This window comes from Centroberyx affinis, unplaced genomic scaffold, assembly GCF_046629955.1.
Source record: "Centroberyx affinis isolate AG114_WGS23_722 - 3 ecotype Tasmania unplaced genomic scaffold, CSIRO-AGI_Caff_v1 ptg001780l_1, whole genome shotgun sequence".
Classification (NCBI taxonomy): Eukaryota; Metazoa; Chordata; class Actinopteri; order Beryciformes; family Berycidae; genus Centroberyx; species Centroberyx affinis.
Window position 1 is genome coordinate 357,159 of NW_027280173.1, and position 13,415 is coordinate 370,573.

At 39.2% G+C, this 13,415-nt stretch overlaps 1 protein-coding gene across 1 annotated transcript; it reads left to right on the forward strand.

Moving 5' to 3' along the window:
- Positions 1 to 10,861: 10,861 nt before the first annotated feature.
- LOC139652328 (tripartite motif-containing protein 16-like) lies at positions 10,862 to 13,415 on the forward strand. The gene is made up of 2 exons (XM_071529362.1): positions 10,862 to 12,506; positions 12,933 to 13,415. The coding sequence occupies exons 1-2, from the start codon at positions 10,877 to 10,879 to the stop codon at positions 12,986 to 12,988; spliced, it is 1,686 nt and encodes a 561-aa protein (XP_071385463.1). The 5' UTR covers positions 10,862 to 10,876; the 3' UTR covers positions 12,989 to 13,415.

The window sequence follows — 13,415 nt, forward strand, 5'->3', positions numbered from 1 at the left end:
GCCTACTCACATTGGTGTGAGACAAGCTGAAAGCCCACCAGTTGTGATTAGGCACTTTTCTTTTCTTTTTTTTGACAGAAAATGTATTAGAAAATGAGCACTCAAGGAGATAATTATAGTTTGAATTAGAATTTTAGTGGAGGAAACATTCCAATATTCATTTCAGACAGCTGATACCAGAGGTGACAATGGTATCAGTTTCACCCTGGATGCTATAATCGACAGCTTCACCAGACAATGAACACGGCAGCAGGGAGCGGGCAATAGGCGGCTAGTGTTGACATGGCAATAGATGCTTAGATTGCAGAATATTGGACAGTGTTTGTGTATGTGTCTGTATACAACTTCCCTCCCATTACAGACTTTTATATGAATCAATCAATGCTGCATTCCAGAGACGTCGTAAAGTCGGAAATTCAGACTTTCTACCGGGGATCATGCAATGGAACGGCCCTTCGAGTTGGAATTCCAAGTCAGAATCAGAATTATTTTCGCCAGGTAAATTTCCACATACTAGGAATTTGACTTGGTGAGGTGGGTGCAGAGCGATATACAGGCATTTAGACAGACAAGCAGCAATTTCTCAACTCCAAGGTTTCCGAGATAGTCATCTGACATCACCTCAACATAAACTGTAAACGCTGCACAGCTTTACTTTTAACATATTTCTAATCTTCAATACACAGTTCAATTTTCAGCATTGCATGACCTCAAATCTATCAAAACACCAGTTTGGTGAATGGTTTAACACATAAGGTTGCACTTACAGCTGATCTATGCTAACTTATGGAAGCCCATTTCCGCCAGTGTGATGAAAAAAAAAAGATCCTGTAAGTCATTATAATGAGAAACTTTCTCAAAATAATGAGTTAGTATCTTTGAGATACTAAGTCATTATTTTGAGAAAGTTTCTCATTATTTCGAGATACTAACTCATTGTTTTGAGATACTAAGTCATTATTTTGAAAATGTTTCTCCCTATTTTGAGATACTAAGTCATTATTTAGAGATACTAAGTCATTATTTAGAAAAAGTTTCTCACTATTTTGAGATACTAAGTCATTATTTAGAAAAAGTTTCTCACTATTTTGAGATACTAAGTCATTATTTTGAGAACGTTTCTCATTATTTTGAGAACGTTTCTCATTATTTTGAGATACTAAGTCATTATTTTGAGAAGGTTTCTCATTATTTTGAGATATTAAGTCATTATTTTGAGATACTAAGTCATTATTTTGAGAAGGTTTCTCATTATTTTGAGATATTAAGTCATTATTTTGAGAAGGTTTCTCATTATTTTGAGATATTAAGTCATTATTTCGAGATACTAAGGCAAGAAAGTTTCTCATTATAATGACTTACAGGACCGTTTTTTTTCATCATACTGGCGGAAATGGGCTTCCATACTAACTAGCTAGCTAATGTTGCAAAATATCACTGACATGACATTAGTATCTGCATGGGGAACCGTATTTTACGTTGAACAAAGAAAACCTAGCAGGCGTCCATGTTTCTCCTCTATTTTTCATTCTGAGCTGGACTGCTGGAAGGCTGGAATTTCTTGACTTGACATTGAACACAGCATCAGCAATGTTGAAATTCTCATGTCCCAGTAGCAGAAATCACTCATTTCAATGTAGACCAATACTCCACCAATGACAGCACATGTTATTTATTCATAAGCTACAACTTCTAGAGCAGGCATTAAATAATATATAGCATAATGTATAGTGTGTGTATAAGGTCCCTGTTGGCTCTGACACCTCTAACGGTATACTGTATAGTCTACCTGTTGTTTGTACAGCTAATCAGCCTGCATTTCATACAACAGTGGGTAATTCCCTTTGTAGTATCATTATTATTATTATTATTTCATAGTGCAGTGAAGAGGCAGCTACTGATAGCTTCCTAAGGGAGCCAGTCCACTCAGCCTCCCTCCAACCAAATTAATCTCCAAAGAAACACAGGGCTAAAAATAGCCCAACGTGACTGGAGGGATGCTGTAAAAACCTGTTAGGATTGCTTCAATGCTGCCAAACTGAACCAAAGCCATTCAACCACACATGTTGTAGTAGTAAAAACACAACGCCACACGGCAAGCCTGGTAAACACTGTGAATTGCAAATGTTTCTGACGTTTTCTAACACTAATTCACCTTGTCATTCCCTGAACAGAGGGACGAGTCTAATGAACCCAAACAAACGTAATTACTGAAAATGCAGCTCACGAGGACTTTGACAGATAACTGGTTAAAATAGAGACATACTGTAGCTTCCAGTCAAATTTCTACGGGGACAACGGGGCAAGCTTTACCCCGGTGACCGTCCTCTGTGATCAATTATTTATCAATCTCCCTATAAGGCCGTTTGATATCAATAATTTGATCAATGCTGCACTCCACAGCAGCCTGGTGGATGTTCGCTGCCATTGTTGGATTTAAAGCCAGGCGGGTACACGCCGTCTTCCAGCTGAATATACTGTTAATGCTGTGTGTTCAGCATGCACTTGAACATGTTCTGTATTCTGGCTGCTGGACTGGACCAGCAGCATCACCGCAATGTCAATGTGCTGAATGGGAGGAAACCAGTTAGGCTAACCCCAACTTTAAAAAAAAAAAAAAAAACAACCTTCTCCGTTCAGCTCACTGACAACGTTTGCTAAATATATTATGTCAGGACTTACCAGGTCAGTAGAGTCAGTGGCAGACGTTAAAACGGACGGAATATGGCGCTATGGAGGAATTCCCTTACCGCTGAACCTGAGGTATCAACCTCTCTCTCTCTCTCTCTCTCCTTCTCTCTCTCTCTCTCTCTCTCTCTCTCTGTCTCTCTCTCTCGCGCGCGCGCTCTCTCCTTCTCTCTCTCGCTCTCTCTCTCTGTCTCTCTCTCTCGCGCGCGCGCTCTCTCTCTGTCTCTCTCGCGCGCTCGCTCGCTCGCTCTCTCTCTTGCTCTCCGTCGTTGCCCGCACGCGCTCCCGCTGCTGTGACGTCATGCACAGCAGTTGGACGCTCTCCAACGCACGGGACCGCGCAACGGCTAGTACTAGGGGCTGAACTTGGGGCAAATGTGTTTTCAGCCATAAGCAGTGGATGAAAACGAAGTGACCTCCATAAGTCAAACAACCACCAATATGAACAAAAGTCAAGTACAGAAAATTTTCAGAAAATCGTACGTTTATGCTGCCCCTACCCCCCTTTAAAAGACACTATGCCCATAGAATTTAACATGAGTTGAAAATACTGACAACAGTAAAATGACAGTGAAGGCAGCAGTTTGACTGGCACTTAGCAGTCAGACACATAGGCCAGCCATGGGACTGTTAAATTCCACCCCCAGTCTGAATAACAGTTTGTCAGTGTTTATCATGGCAAGGAAGCAAGAAATGTCTCGCCAAGCAAAACCATGAAAACACCCTCCAGCTTGTGCTTCATTAAAGGCATCCATGTATCCGTATCCGTATAATTATTTCTGAAATGATAAGGGGTGGCAATGAAATCATTCCATCAAGAAATTCAATATTTAGAATAGTTAGCGAATAGTAATTTGCTAAGGCGTGATTATAGAATGAAATATTCATAAATGAAGATGAGGGCGGATTCATGTGGAAAGACTCTCTCTCTTTACCTTTCTACTGATTGATCTGTTCCTCTCCCTGTGTGTGTGTGTGTGTGTGTGTGTGTGCGTGTGTGTGTGTGAGTTTCTGTCTATGTGATACACCTAGTAAGCCATCTAGTAAGACATGTAAAAGCAAGAAAATCCATTCTCCTACAGTGATTCTCCCAACCAGTAATCCCTTAAAATAACCTTATTTACCTTAATCCATGCAAAATCCCTTTAAAATGGGTTAAGGGAGTTATTAATGGAGGAGAACCAATCAAAACGACCTCAAGTACCCCTTAATGTTTGACTGCTTACTTTCAAATTTCATGTCAATTTCAGGGAGACAGGAGCTTTCCATTAATAACACCTATAACCCATACACCTAGTAAGCAGCCATCTAGTAAGACATGTAAAAGCAAGGAAATCCATTCACGCCCCCACGATAATATTGTATATCGTGATATTTTGGCGGGACAGTATCGCGATATTACATTTTGGATATCACCCAAGCCTACTTCGCATCCCATTAAATTAGTGGTTCTCGACATGGGGTCCGGGGACCACCAGGGGTCCTTGAGGGGGCTCCAGGGGGTCCCAAGCAAATTGATAATTTATTAAACATCACCATTATTTAATTTAGAAGAAGTTAACACAATTAGAGGATGTAGAAGAATGACTGTTTTGATCATAGTTTCTCTGTTATCTCTCTACCCACAATACAGGTAGTCGTGGGATTCTGGACAAAATCATATCTAACAATAAAAATATTCTCAGATTTGGGTCCGAGAGACAAAACGTTATCAAATGGGGGTCCGTGGCCCTAATGTGGACTAAATTAGGGGTCCTTGATATGAAAAAGGTTGAGAATCACTGCATTAAATGATCACCACTGACTGGTTCCATTCCCCATGCAAACTGCTTCACTCTCTTAGTAAGAAGGTGTAGAAGCACTGAAAGTATATATGAGAATATAAGGGCTTTCTATGGTCTCAGGACGTAGCTGGTGTCAGAATGACTTGCACAGCTTAACTCAAGTCACCTCACTTACCGAAAGAGAAAGTGTTACAGAGCCTTGAAAGAATTAGGCTACTACAGACTTAATCCTCTTTGATTTCCATTAATACAATTAGCATTGCGAGTACAGTCCAGGACAGGGAGTCCTTATGGAGAGGATGACCTCTGCTTGCCTTGGCTTAAAGCTACATTGACTGTACATTTACCAACACAGAGGATCTGAGTCATTCGTTCTTCGCCTTGAGCGCCTACATAGAAAACAAGGAAAGGGTCAGGTTTCTCTACGAACCAGTAATCCCTTAAAATAACCTTATTTACCTTAATCCATGCAAAATCCCTTTAAAATGGGTTAAGGGAGTTATTAATAGACGAGATCCCATCAAAATGATCTTAAGTACCCTTTAATGTTTGACTGCTTACTTTCAAATTTAATGTAAATTTCAGGGAGACAGGAAATTTCCATTAATAACTCATTAATAACTATGCATGCAAAAGGCATAAAAAAAAAAATCGGTAACACTTTACAATAATGGTCACTAAGTTAAGGGTTAGTTAATGCTTAATAAGCTTAATTAACAGTTAACTAATGTGTGTGGTAATAATTTACTAATGGTGTTCATATTAACTAAGGTATTAATTTATACATTATTTAATAGTTTATAAAGATGACTATTAAATAATGTATAAATTAATACCTTATTTAACATGAACACCATTAGTAAATGATTACCAGACACATTAGTTAACTGTTAATTAAGGGTTAGTTAACCCTTAACTTAGTGACCCTTATTGTAAAGTGTTACCAAAAAATCCCTTAATTTCTATTGTCTCCACGAACCAACCCATGAACAAATCCCTTAAAAACCCATGATACTAACCTTACTTTTTTAAAGCTATGTTATTTTCAATGGATAATTAACGTTTATGTAATGAGAAATGAAGGACATTTCAGGCAGAAAATGAAGGGGCTTGGTTCCGTAGTGCACAATTATCCTCTGAGTACATTTTAAATTAGTTTCTTTTTACTTTTCCTTCGGTGGATTTTTTTTACACCAGTAATTTTACTTTTACTTTAATTTCCGCTGCAAAAAAAATCTCCATCTTAACAAGTCATTTAGTCTATTATTGAGTCCTAAAATCCTAATTTTCTTTAAACAAGTGAAAAAAATCAGCTAGTGGAGTGAGATCATTTGTTACACACTGGAACATTAGAACACTTGTTTCCAATGCAGTTTCACTTGTTTCAGGAAATGAGTGTCAATATGTCAACAATTGAAACAGATCACTGCACTACTATCAAGAAAATGACACTTGATTCTAGAAGTTGATTTGCATCAGAAACAAGTGAAATTATCTCACCACAGTGGCACATCTTTTCACTTATTTTAAGAGAATTAGGATTTTACGACTTGTTATTAGACTGAATGACTTGTTAAGATGGAGATTTTTTGCAGTAGTACTTATATTCGAGTAGTTTCCTTGGAGGAAAGGCAAATTATCACCGGAGGCAGACCCAGAGGTATGGTAACCACATAGCAGCATATCATAACATCCCCTAATTCATACGTAAGAATCTGTAGGGGAAAAATAAACTTCACCCTTGTGGGTCAAAATGAACGAGCAAAGGTTCAAGAGTCTTCCGTGGATTCTTTATTCAGACATGCCTGGTTCAGTTCAGTGTTCCAGACGAGCAACAAAGAAGTGACAAAGAAAGGAGTGGAGAGGATTCACTTATATAGATTAAACAAAATCAATCAAAGTAACAAAGTAAATCTTGACACAGAGCCAAACCCACAGGTTCAGATTCCTTGAGACAAAGCCAACCAACCTAATATGGAAACACGTATGGATAGCATATACTATTATCCACCTATAAGAACACTCAAAACCACTCATGGACATGCACACATACATGCATTGATTACATCATTATGGTATGTGGGGAAAAAAACAAAACACTCCACTCTGCAGGACAAAGGAAACAAAGGACAGAGTGTGTTATTCATTAAAAAAAGACACAGTATTCATTTTATTTCTTACAAATCGTAGGCCAAATCATTGCAAATTATCAGTACATGGTTTTGGCTTCCTTGACAATCATATTAAAGAATCCTGTAGGACTTCTACTGGACTCCTGCACTCTCCGTCGCTCTTTTCTTTGTCGGCTTGATTGACAGGTGATCTCTGGGAAGTGTAGTGCAGAGACACCACAGCAATGAGCGCTGAGCACCAAAGATGGAGACAAATAAAATAACAAGGAACTCGAAGATTTCCAGTTCAAAAGAAAAAATTCAGACCAGCAGTTAAGCAACGTGGACCCTGGACAGACCTGAGGAAGTCAAAACCCAACGAGCTTGTCCAATGGCGCTCTCTAGTGGAGACAAAACTGTGCATACATTTGGTAAGGTTAAGCCCATGATATAGGGGAGAGCGGGGTAAGATGGACCGGTTTTTACTCAAAATGTTATCTCGGCAAGGAAAAATGAGACGGAACTGAAACAAATGCTTCCACCCATATCTCAGGATGTTTGACTTTCAAATTAGCTGGGAAGACTGCAGTGAAAAGAAAGAAAAAAAAAAAAATGAAAATACAAACTTCTTAAAAAAAAGTGGTCCCAATTTTCCTCCAAGGTGTTTTTTTTTTTTTTTTTGTAAAATGTCTCATTCACTCTCATTCATTTTCCTGTGAGCTCAACAGAGATGAGTTCTTTGTTTTCGTCATATCATTCAGAAGATGATGGCCTCATGTGAGTTTCAGACCGGAAAAAAATGAGGTGTGTCTGACCCTATTAAATGACGACTCACACACATGCGTCAGTTCCATCAATTAACTCGACTCCAGTTGCTTTCCATAGACAGCTGCTATTGGAAGATGATCACTGTGGCACATTTGGGAGGTGTAAAACATCATCACCATTCCTCCAAACTGTCTCCATCCATCTGTCTGTTTATACCCACATTACCCTCCTGCTTTCGCTCTGTCTGATGGACCATCTGCTGGTTTGTCTGCCCTGCTCCCCCCCCCCCCCCCTATTTGTGCAAAGTCATACAGGAATATCTATCAGAATGACCTGAAAGCACCGACTTGGAAGTGTTTGTGCAGTTAAACTCGTTTAAAGGCGTCGAGACACCGAGATTGTAGTTTTCTGTAGTTTCCGATATCAGCTTTTTCAAACTTAACACGCGTGAACTTGGTAATGAAACATCTGACTTCAGTTTTACAGCAAACAAACATTGCAATGTCAACCACAAACCAGAAATCCAGTGAGTAGTGGTGTCATTTTGTGACTGAAATCAATTTTGTTGGCTTTATAAGAAATGAAACATTCCCCACATTTGATTACTTTGTTGTGATGTCAGAATTCAGAAAGTCAGAGAAATCAGAGTCCATCATCAAACCCCATAAGTTCCCAAGTAGTATTTACCATCTGAAAGCTGAGTGAACAGTATTTTCTAGTAGTATTTACCATCTGAAAGCTGAGTGAACAGTATTTTCTAGTAGTATTTACCATCTGAAAGCTGAGTGAACAGTATTTTCTAGTAGTATTTACCATCTGAAAGCTGAGTGAACAGTATTTTCTAGTAGTATTTACCATCTGAAAGAATCAGAATCCGTTGTATTGGCCAAGTAAGTTTACACATACAGGGAATTGGACTTGGTGGATTGATCATGTAGGCCTTGCTCTAAGAATTAATTTCTGTAAGTATGCAATATGAATTAACAAAAGAAAAGAAAAATAAACTACTCTTAAAGCAAAAACATTTTATTTTGGTAGCCTTTTAATGAGTGTATTTCAGTGCATTTTTACTTTAAATTTCACCATTAATTTGCACTATTTTTTAATTTAATTAATTAAAAAGTTAGTTAATAGGGAATAGGCCTATAGTATATCACTGAATATTTGAATATTGCCACATGATACTCTTAAAATCTAACTGGGCAGAGTTATTCCACAAAATTGGTAAAATAAAATAAAATAAATTAGTCTTCAACCAAGTGTCCTCCCTCACTTCCCGAAACAATGGCTCCACGCCTGTAATGTGGGCTTGGGTCTACAATATTTATTGGCCCAATGAACGCAAGTAAGCCTAGCACAATTGTTTTTTTTTATTATTATTGTTATTTTTTATTAGAGACCAACATGACAATGAACAGATTAGTTACAGATGTTTAGTCTCTCGTTTTTTGTTTTTCAGGTTTCCCACCCATAATCCAAGCTACATGTATAGGAAATTCAAATTAAAGTAACTAAGAGCATAGCAACATAGTGACATATACATTGAGTTTCAATAGAACTATTAGATAAAAATAAATACGCTCAATTACACAAAATTGAATGGAGTTGGGTATATGGGAGGAGAGAAACCAAAACAAGAACAACAAAGAAATAAAAATAATAAAATAAAACAAAACAATAAGAACGAAAATTACAATAAAAATAAGACAAAGCTCTGGATTGTATACTGCTTGATTTTTTCATGATTATGTGCTCACGCCATGAGACCAGACCATGACCCTCACAACACTTAGACTGACAGAGGTGGCCAATTTTATAAGGGGGAGGGAGGTTAAAAGAAGGTAATAAGGGAAAGGTATGCGATGGTCAGTTTAGGGGAAGAGTCTTTTAATCTTTTAAAGTGGGATATTAAGGGATCCCAAATTGAGTGAAATTATTTGGTTGATCCCTAATAGAGTATTTGATCTTTTCCAGCTTAAGGAAAGCATCAGGTCACTAAGCCAGACAGATGCTTTAGGTGGTTCAGCAGATTTTTACTCCAACAGGATCCTTCTCCTGGCTAATAGGGAGGCAAAAGCAATTGCATCTTTTTTGCAATTTATCAAAGATATGTCGCTACTCGGTACCCCAATGCAAGTAAGCCTAGCAAGCAAGTAAGCCTAGCACAATTGTTTTACGGTTTAACGCAAAAGTAATGTAACAAGTAGTGTAATTACTTTTCTTGGGGAGTAATAAAGTAATGCATTACTTTTAAGTAAAGTAGCAAGTAATGTGTAAGTATTCAAACTGGAATTACACAGTTTTTTAATTAAGGTTTCCAAAACGTTCTTACGACCACGGAACCTCAAACACGAGTACAGATTCCTTCCTACAACGATTCAAAACTGTGCTTCAAACTTTCAAAACTAGTTGCAACCTTTCACAGCTGAGCTTTTAAGCTTTCAGATTGTCAGGCATTTTTCTCCATACATAATAGGTATTGAGTAATATTGTTGTAACTACCTCATCATCGATTTAAGAGAGAAGGAAAGGACCGGTAAGCAAATGTTTCCAAAGTATTATATACTAACAGAGGTGGAAAGTAACTAAGTACATTTACTCGAATACTGTACTGAAGTACAATTTTGAGGTACTTGTACTTTACTTGAGTATTACCATTTTATGCTACTTTATACTTCTACTCCACTACATTATATTGTACATTTTAATCCACTACCTTCATTTGATAACTTAAGTTACTAGTTACTTTGCAGATTCAGATTATTAATACAAAATATAATCAACTAATAAATTGTGATGTATTATTATAGATTACTGTAAGATACCCAGCAGTATATAAAGTAGTGGAAATCAGCCCTATGCTTACACGTTAATGCATCAATAATTATAATTCAGTAATATAATATGTACTGTATTATTCTAAAATGGGCCATTCGGCATAATGAGTACTTTTACTTTTGTTGCTTTAAGTACATTTTGATGTTAATACGTTTGTACTTTTACTTACGGAACATTTTGAATGCAGGACTTTTACTTGTAACAGAGTATTTTTATACTGTGGTATTTCTACTTTTACTTAAGTAAAGATCTGAGTACTTCTTCCACCACTGCATACTAATTATTCAGTAATGTTGCACAACTTGCTACATTAATGTAGTACTGTTAGAATGCTAATACTCTTAATATTGTAGACGAGGGCTAAACACACACTGCCTCTTTAAAGCGGTTCCTTTATCTTGTATGAAGCAATGCCTGATAACCCCTCCCTCTTCTTCCTGGTCTCAAATACAGCGAGTTCCATTCTGTCCAGGCATTTCCTCGTTCCCTCCCCTTTCACAGATCTGCCAATTTAAAGATGAGTGTAAACAACATGCTCTGAAGTGCAAGAGCTGACAAGCCCATTCACTGCAGATCAGCAAATGAACATGAAGGAAAGGACCAGAGGTTTGGTTTGGATCAGAGCCCAACTTCTTTCTGTTGAGAGAAAGTGAAACTATCTGACATTCACTGTCACTGAGACGTGAAATGGCGCAGCGAGGAATTCAACTGGACGGGGCAAAGTTCTGCTGTTCGATCTGTCTGGATCTACTGAAGGATCCGGTGGCTATTCCCTGTGGGCACAGCTACTGCATGAGCTGTATTAAAAGCTGCTGGGATGAAGAGGATCAGAAGAAAATCCACAGCTGCCCCCAGTGCAGACAGACCTTCACACCAAGGCCTGTCCTGGTGAAAAACACCATGTTAGCAGAGTTGGTGGAGGAACTGAGGAAGACAGGACTTCAAGCTGCTCCTCCTGATCTCTGCTATGCCGGACCTGGAGATGTGGCTTGTGATTTCTGCACTGGGAGAAAGCTGAAAGCCCTCAAGTCCTGTCTGGTGTGTCTGGCCTCTTACTGTGAGCAGCACCTCCAGCCTCACTATGAATCCTCTACCTTTGAAAAACACAAGCTGGTCGACCCCTCCAAGAAGCTTCAGGAGAACATCTGCTCTCGTCATGACGAGGTGATGAAGGTTTTCTGCCGTACTGATCAGCAGTGTATCTGTTATCTCTGTTCCATGGATGAACACAAAGGCCATGACACAGTCTCAGCTGCAGCAGAAAGGACCGAGAGGCAGAAAGAGCTCAGGGTGAGTCGGCAAGAAATCCAGCAGAGAATCCAGGACAGAGAGAAAGACGTGAAGGTGCTTCAACAGGAGGCGGAGGCTATCAATCGCTCTGCTGATAAAGCAGTGGAGGACAGCGAGAAGATCTTCACTGAGCTGGTCCGTCTCATTGAGAAAAGAAGCTCTGATGTGAAGGAGCAGATCAGATCCCGGCAGAAAGAGGAAGCGAGTCGGGCCGAAGAACTTCAGGAGAAGCTGAAGCAGGAGATCGGTGAGCTGAGGAGGAAAGACACTGAGCTGGAGCAGCTCTCACACACGGAGGATCACATCCATTTTCTACACAGTTACCCCTCGCTGTCACGTCTCAGTGAATCTACAGACTCACCCGGCACCAATATCCGTCCTCTGCGCTACTTTGAGGGTGTGACTGCAGCTGTGTCAGAGGCCAGAGATAAACTACAGGGCATTCTTACAGAGGAATGGCCTAAGATCTCATTGACAGTGACTGAAGTGGATGTTTTACTGCCGCCACCACCAGAGCCCAAGACCAGAGCTGAATTCTTACAATATTCACATCAAATCACACTGGATCCAAACACAGCAAACACATATCTGTCATTATCTAAGGGGAAAAGCAAAACAACTTCCATGGGAAAACAACAGTTATATGCTAGTCACCCAGACAGATTCGTTCAAAGGTTTCAGGTCCTGAGTAGAGAGGGTCTGACTGGACGTTGTTATTGGGAGGTGGAGTGGAAGGGAATACAAGTTTCAGTAGCAGTCTCATATAAGGATATCAGCAGAACAGGGAATGAGTGTCAATTTGGATGCAATGACAAATCTTGGGCATTAGATTGTTGCAATAGTCATCACTTCAGACATAACAATATCACAACTCCCATCCCAGGCCCTCGGTCCTCCAGAGTAGGAGTGTACCTGGATCACAGAGCAGGTATTCTGTCCTTCTACAGCGTCTCTGAAACCATGACTCTCCTCCACAGAGTCCAGACCACATTCACTCAGCCTCTCCATCCTGGATTTTGGCTTCCAGGTTGTATTGGAGACACTGCTGAATTGTGTAAGCTTAAGTAAGGAGGTGTTAAAGCAGTAATGTGTAAGATTGTTTTTTCATGTTTTTTTTCATTTATTCTCCATCTTTAGCACTAGAGAGCGCCATTGGACAAGCTTTGGGTTTTGACTTCCTCAGGTCTGTCCAGGTTCCATATTGCTTACCTGCTGGTCTGAATGTTTTCTTTTGAACTGGAAATCCTTTTATTTTGTCTCCATCTTTGGTGCTCAGCGCTCATTGCTGTGGTGTTTCTGCACTACGCTTCCCAGAGATCACATGTCAATCAAACAGTGTGTGTCTTTGGTTGATGAAGTTTGAGTTTCTGTATGTGGCGCTCTTTTCTTTGTCTGTTGAGCCAATGGTGGCTATCACTGCTCATGCTACCCAGTTGTTCTATTTATTCCAAAGAAACTGGAAATGTAAAATGCGTCACTTCCTGTGCACCAGAGGATTTTTCCCAGTAAAGAGCTACCAGACACCAGGTGTTTTGAACAGCAAATGGAAACACTTTAATGAACTGGATATAGGTCGGGTTGCTATTGTGTTATATCAATCGGTGATAGAGTAGTAAAACAGACATTTATTCATATGAAAAAGTAAACTGTTGTGTTGTCTATATATCTTTGTTGCATATTTGTATTGTTGTAAAATGTTGTTTCGACTGTATGGACCTCAATGCCAGCAGTCTTATCTTTAGTGTAAGTTAATGTTTATTTTGTTCCCAGCACTTTGGCCCTTTGTGAGTGCATTCATTTTGTCCTCTGCAATGTCGACATGCTGGTTTAACAGGTTGATTGTGTGAAGTGAATATGTAAATGAAAGATTGACTTAAACTCAAGCAATTGGATGTGTGTACAAAGTGAACGTTTGCAAAAATGAATTAAAATAAAA

Excerpts from the sequence above, each read along its gene's own strand:
- LOC139652328 (XM_071529362.1), top strand. The coding sequence starts at position 10,877 with ATGGCGCAGCGAGGAATTCAACTGGACGGGGCAAAGTTCTGCTGTTCG. Across the intron at positions 12,507-12,932 it reads TCCTGGATTTTGGCTTCCAG|AAACTGGAAATGTAAAATGC; the intron begins GTTGTATTGGAG and ends TTTATTCCAAAG.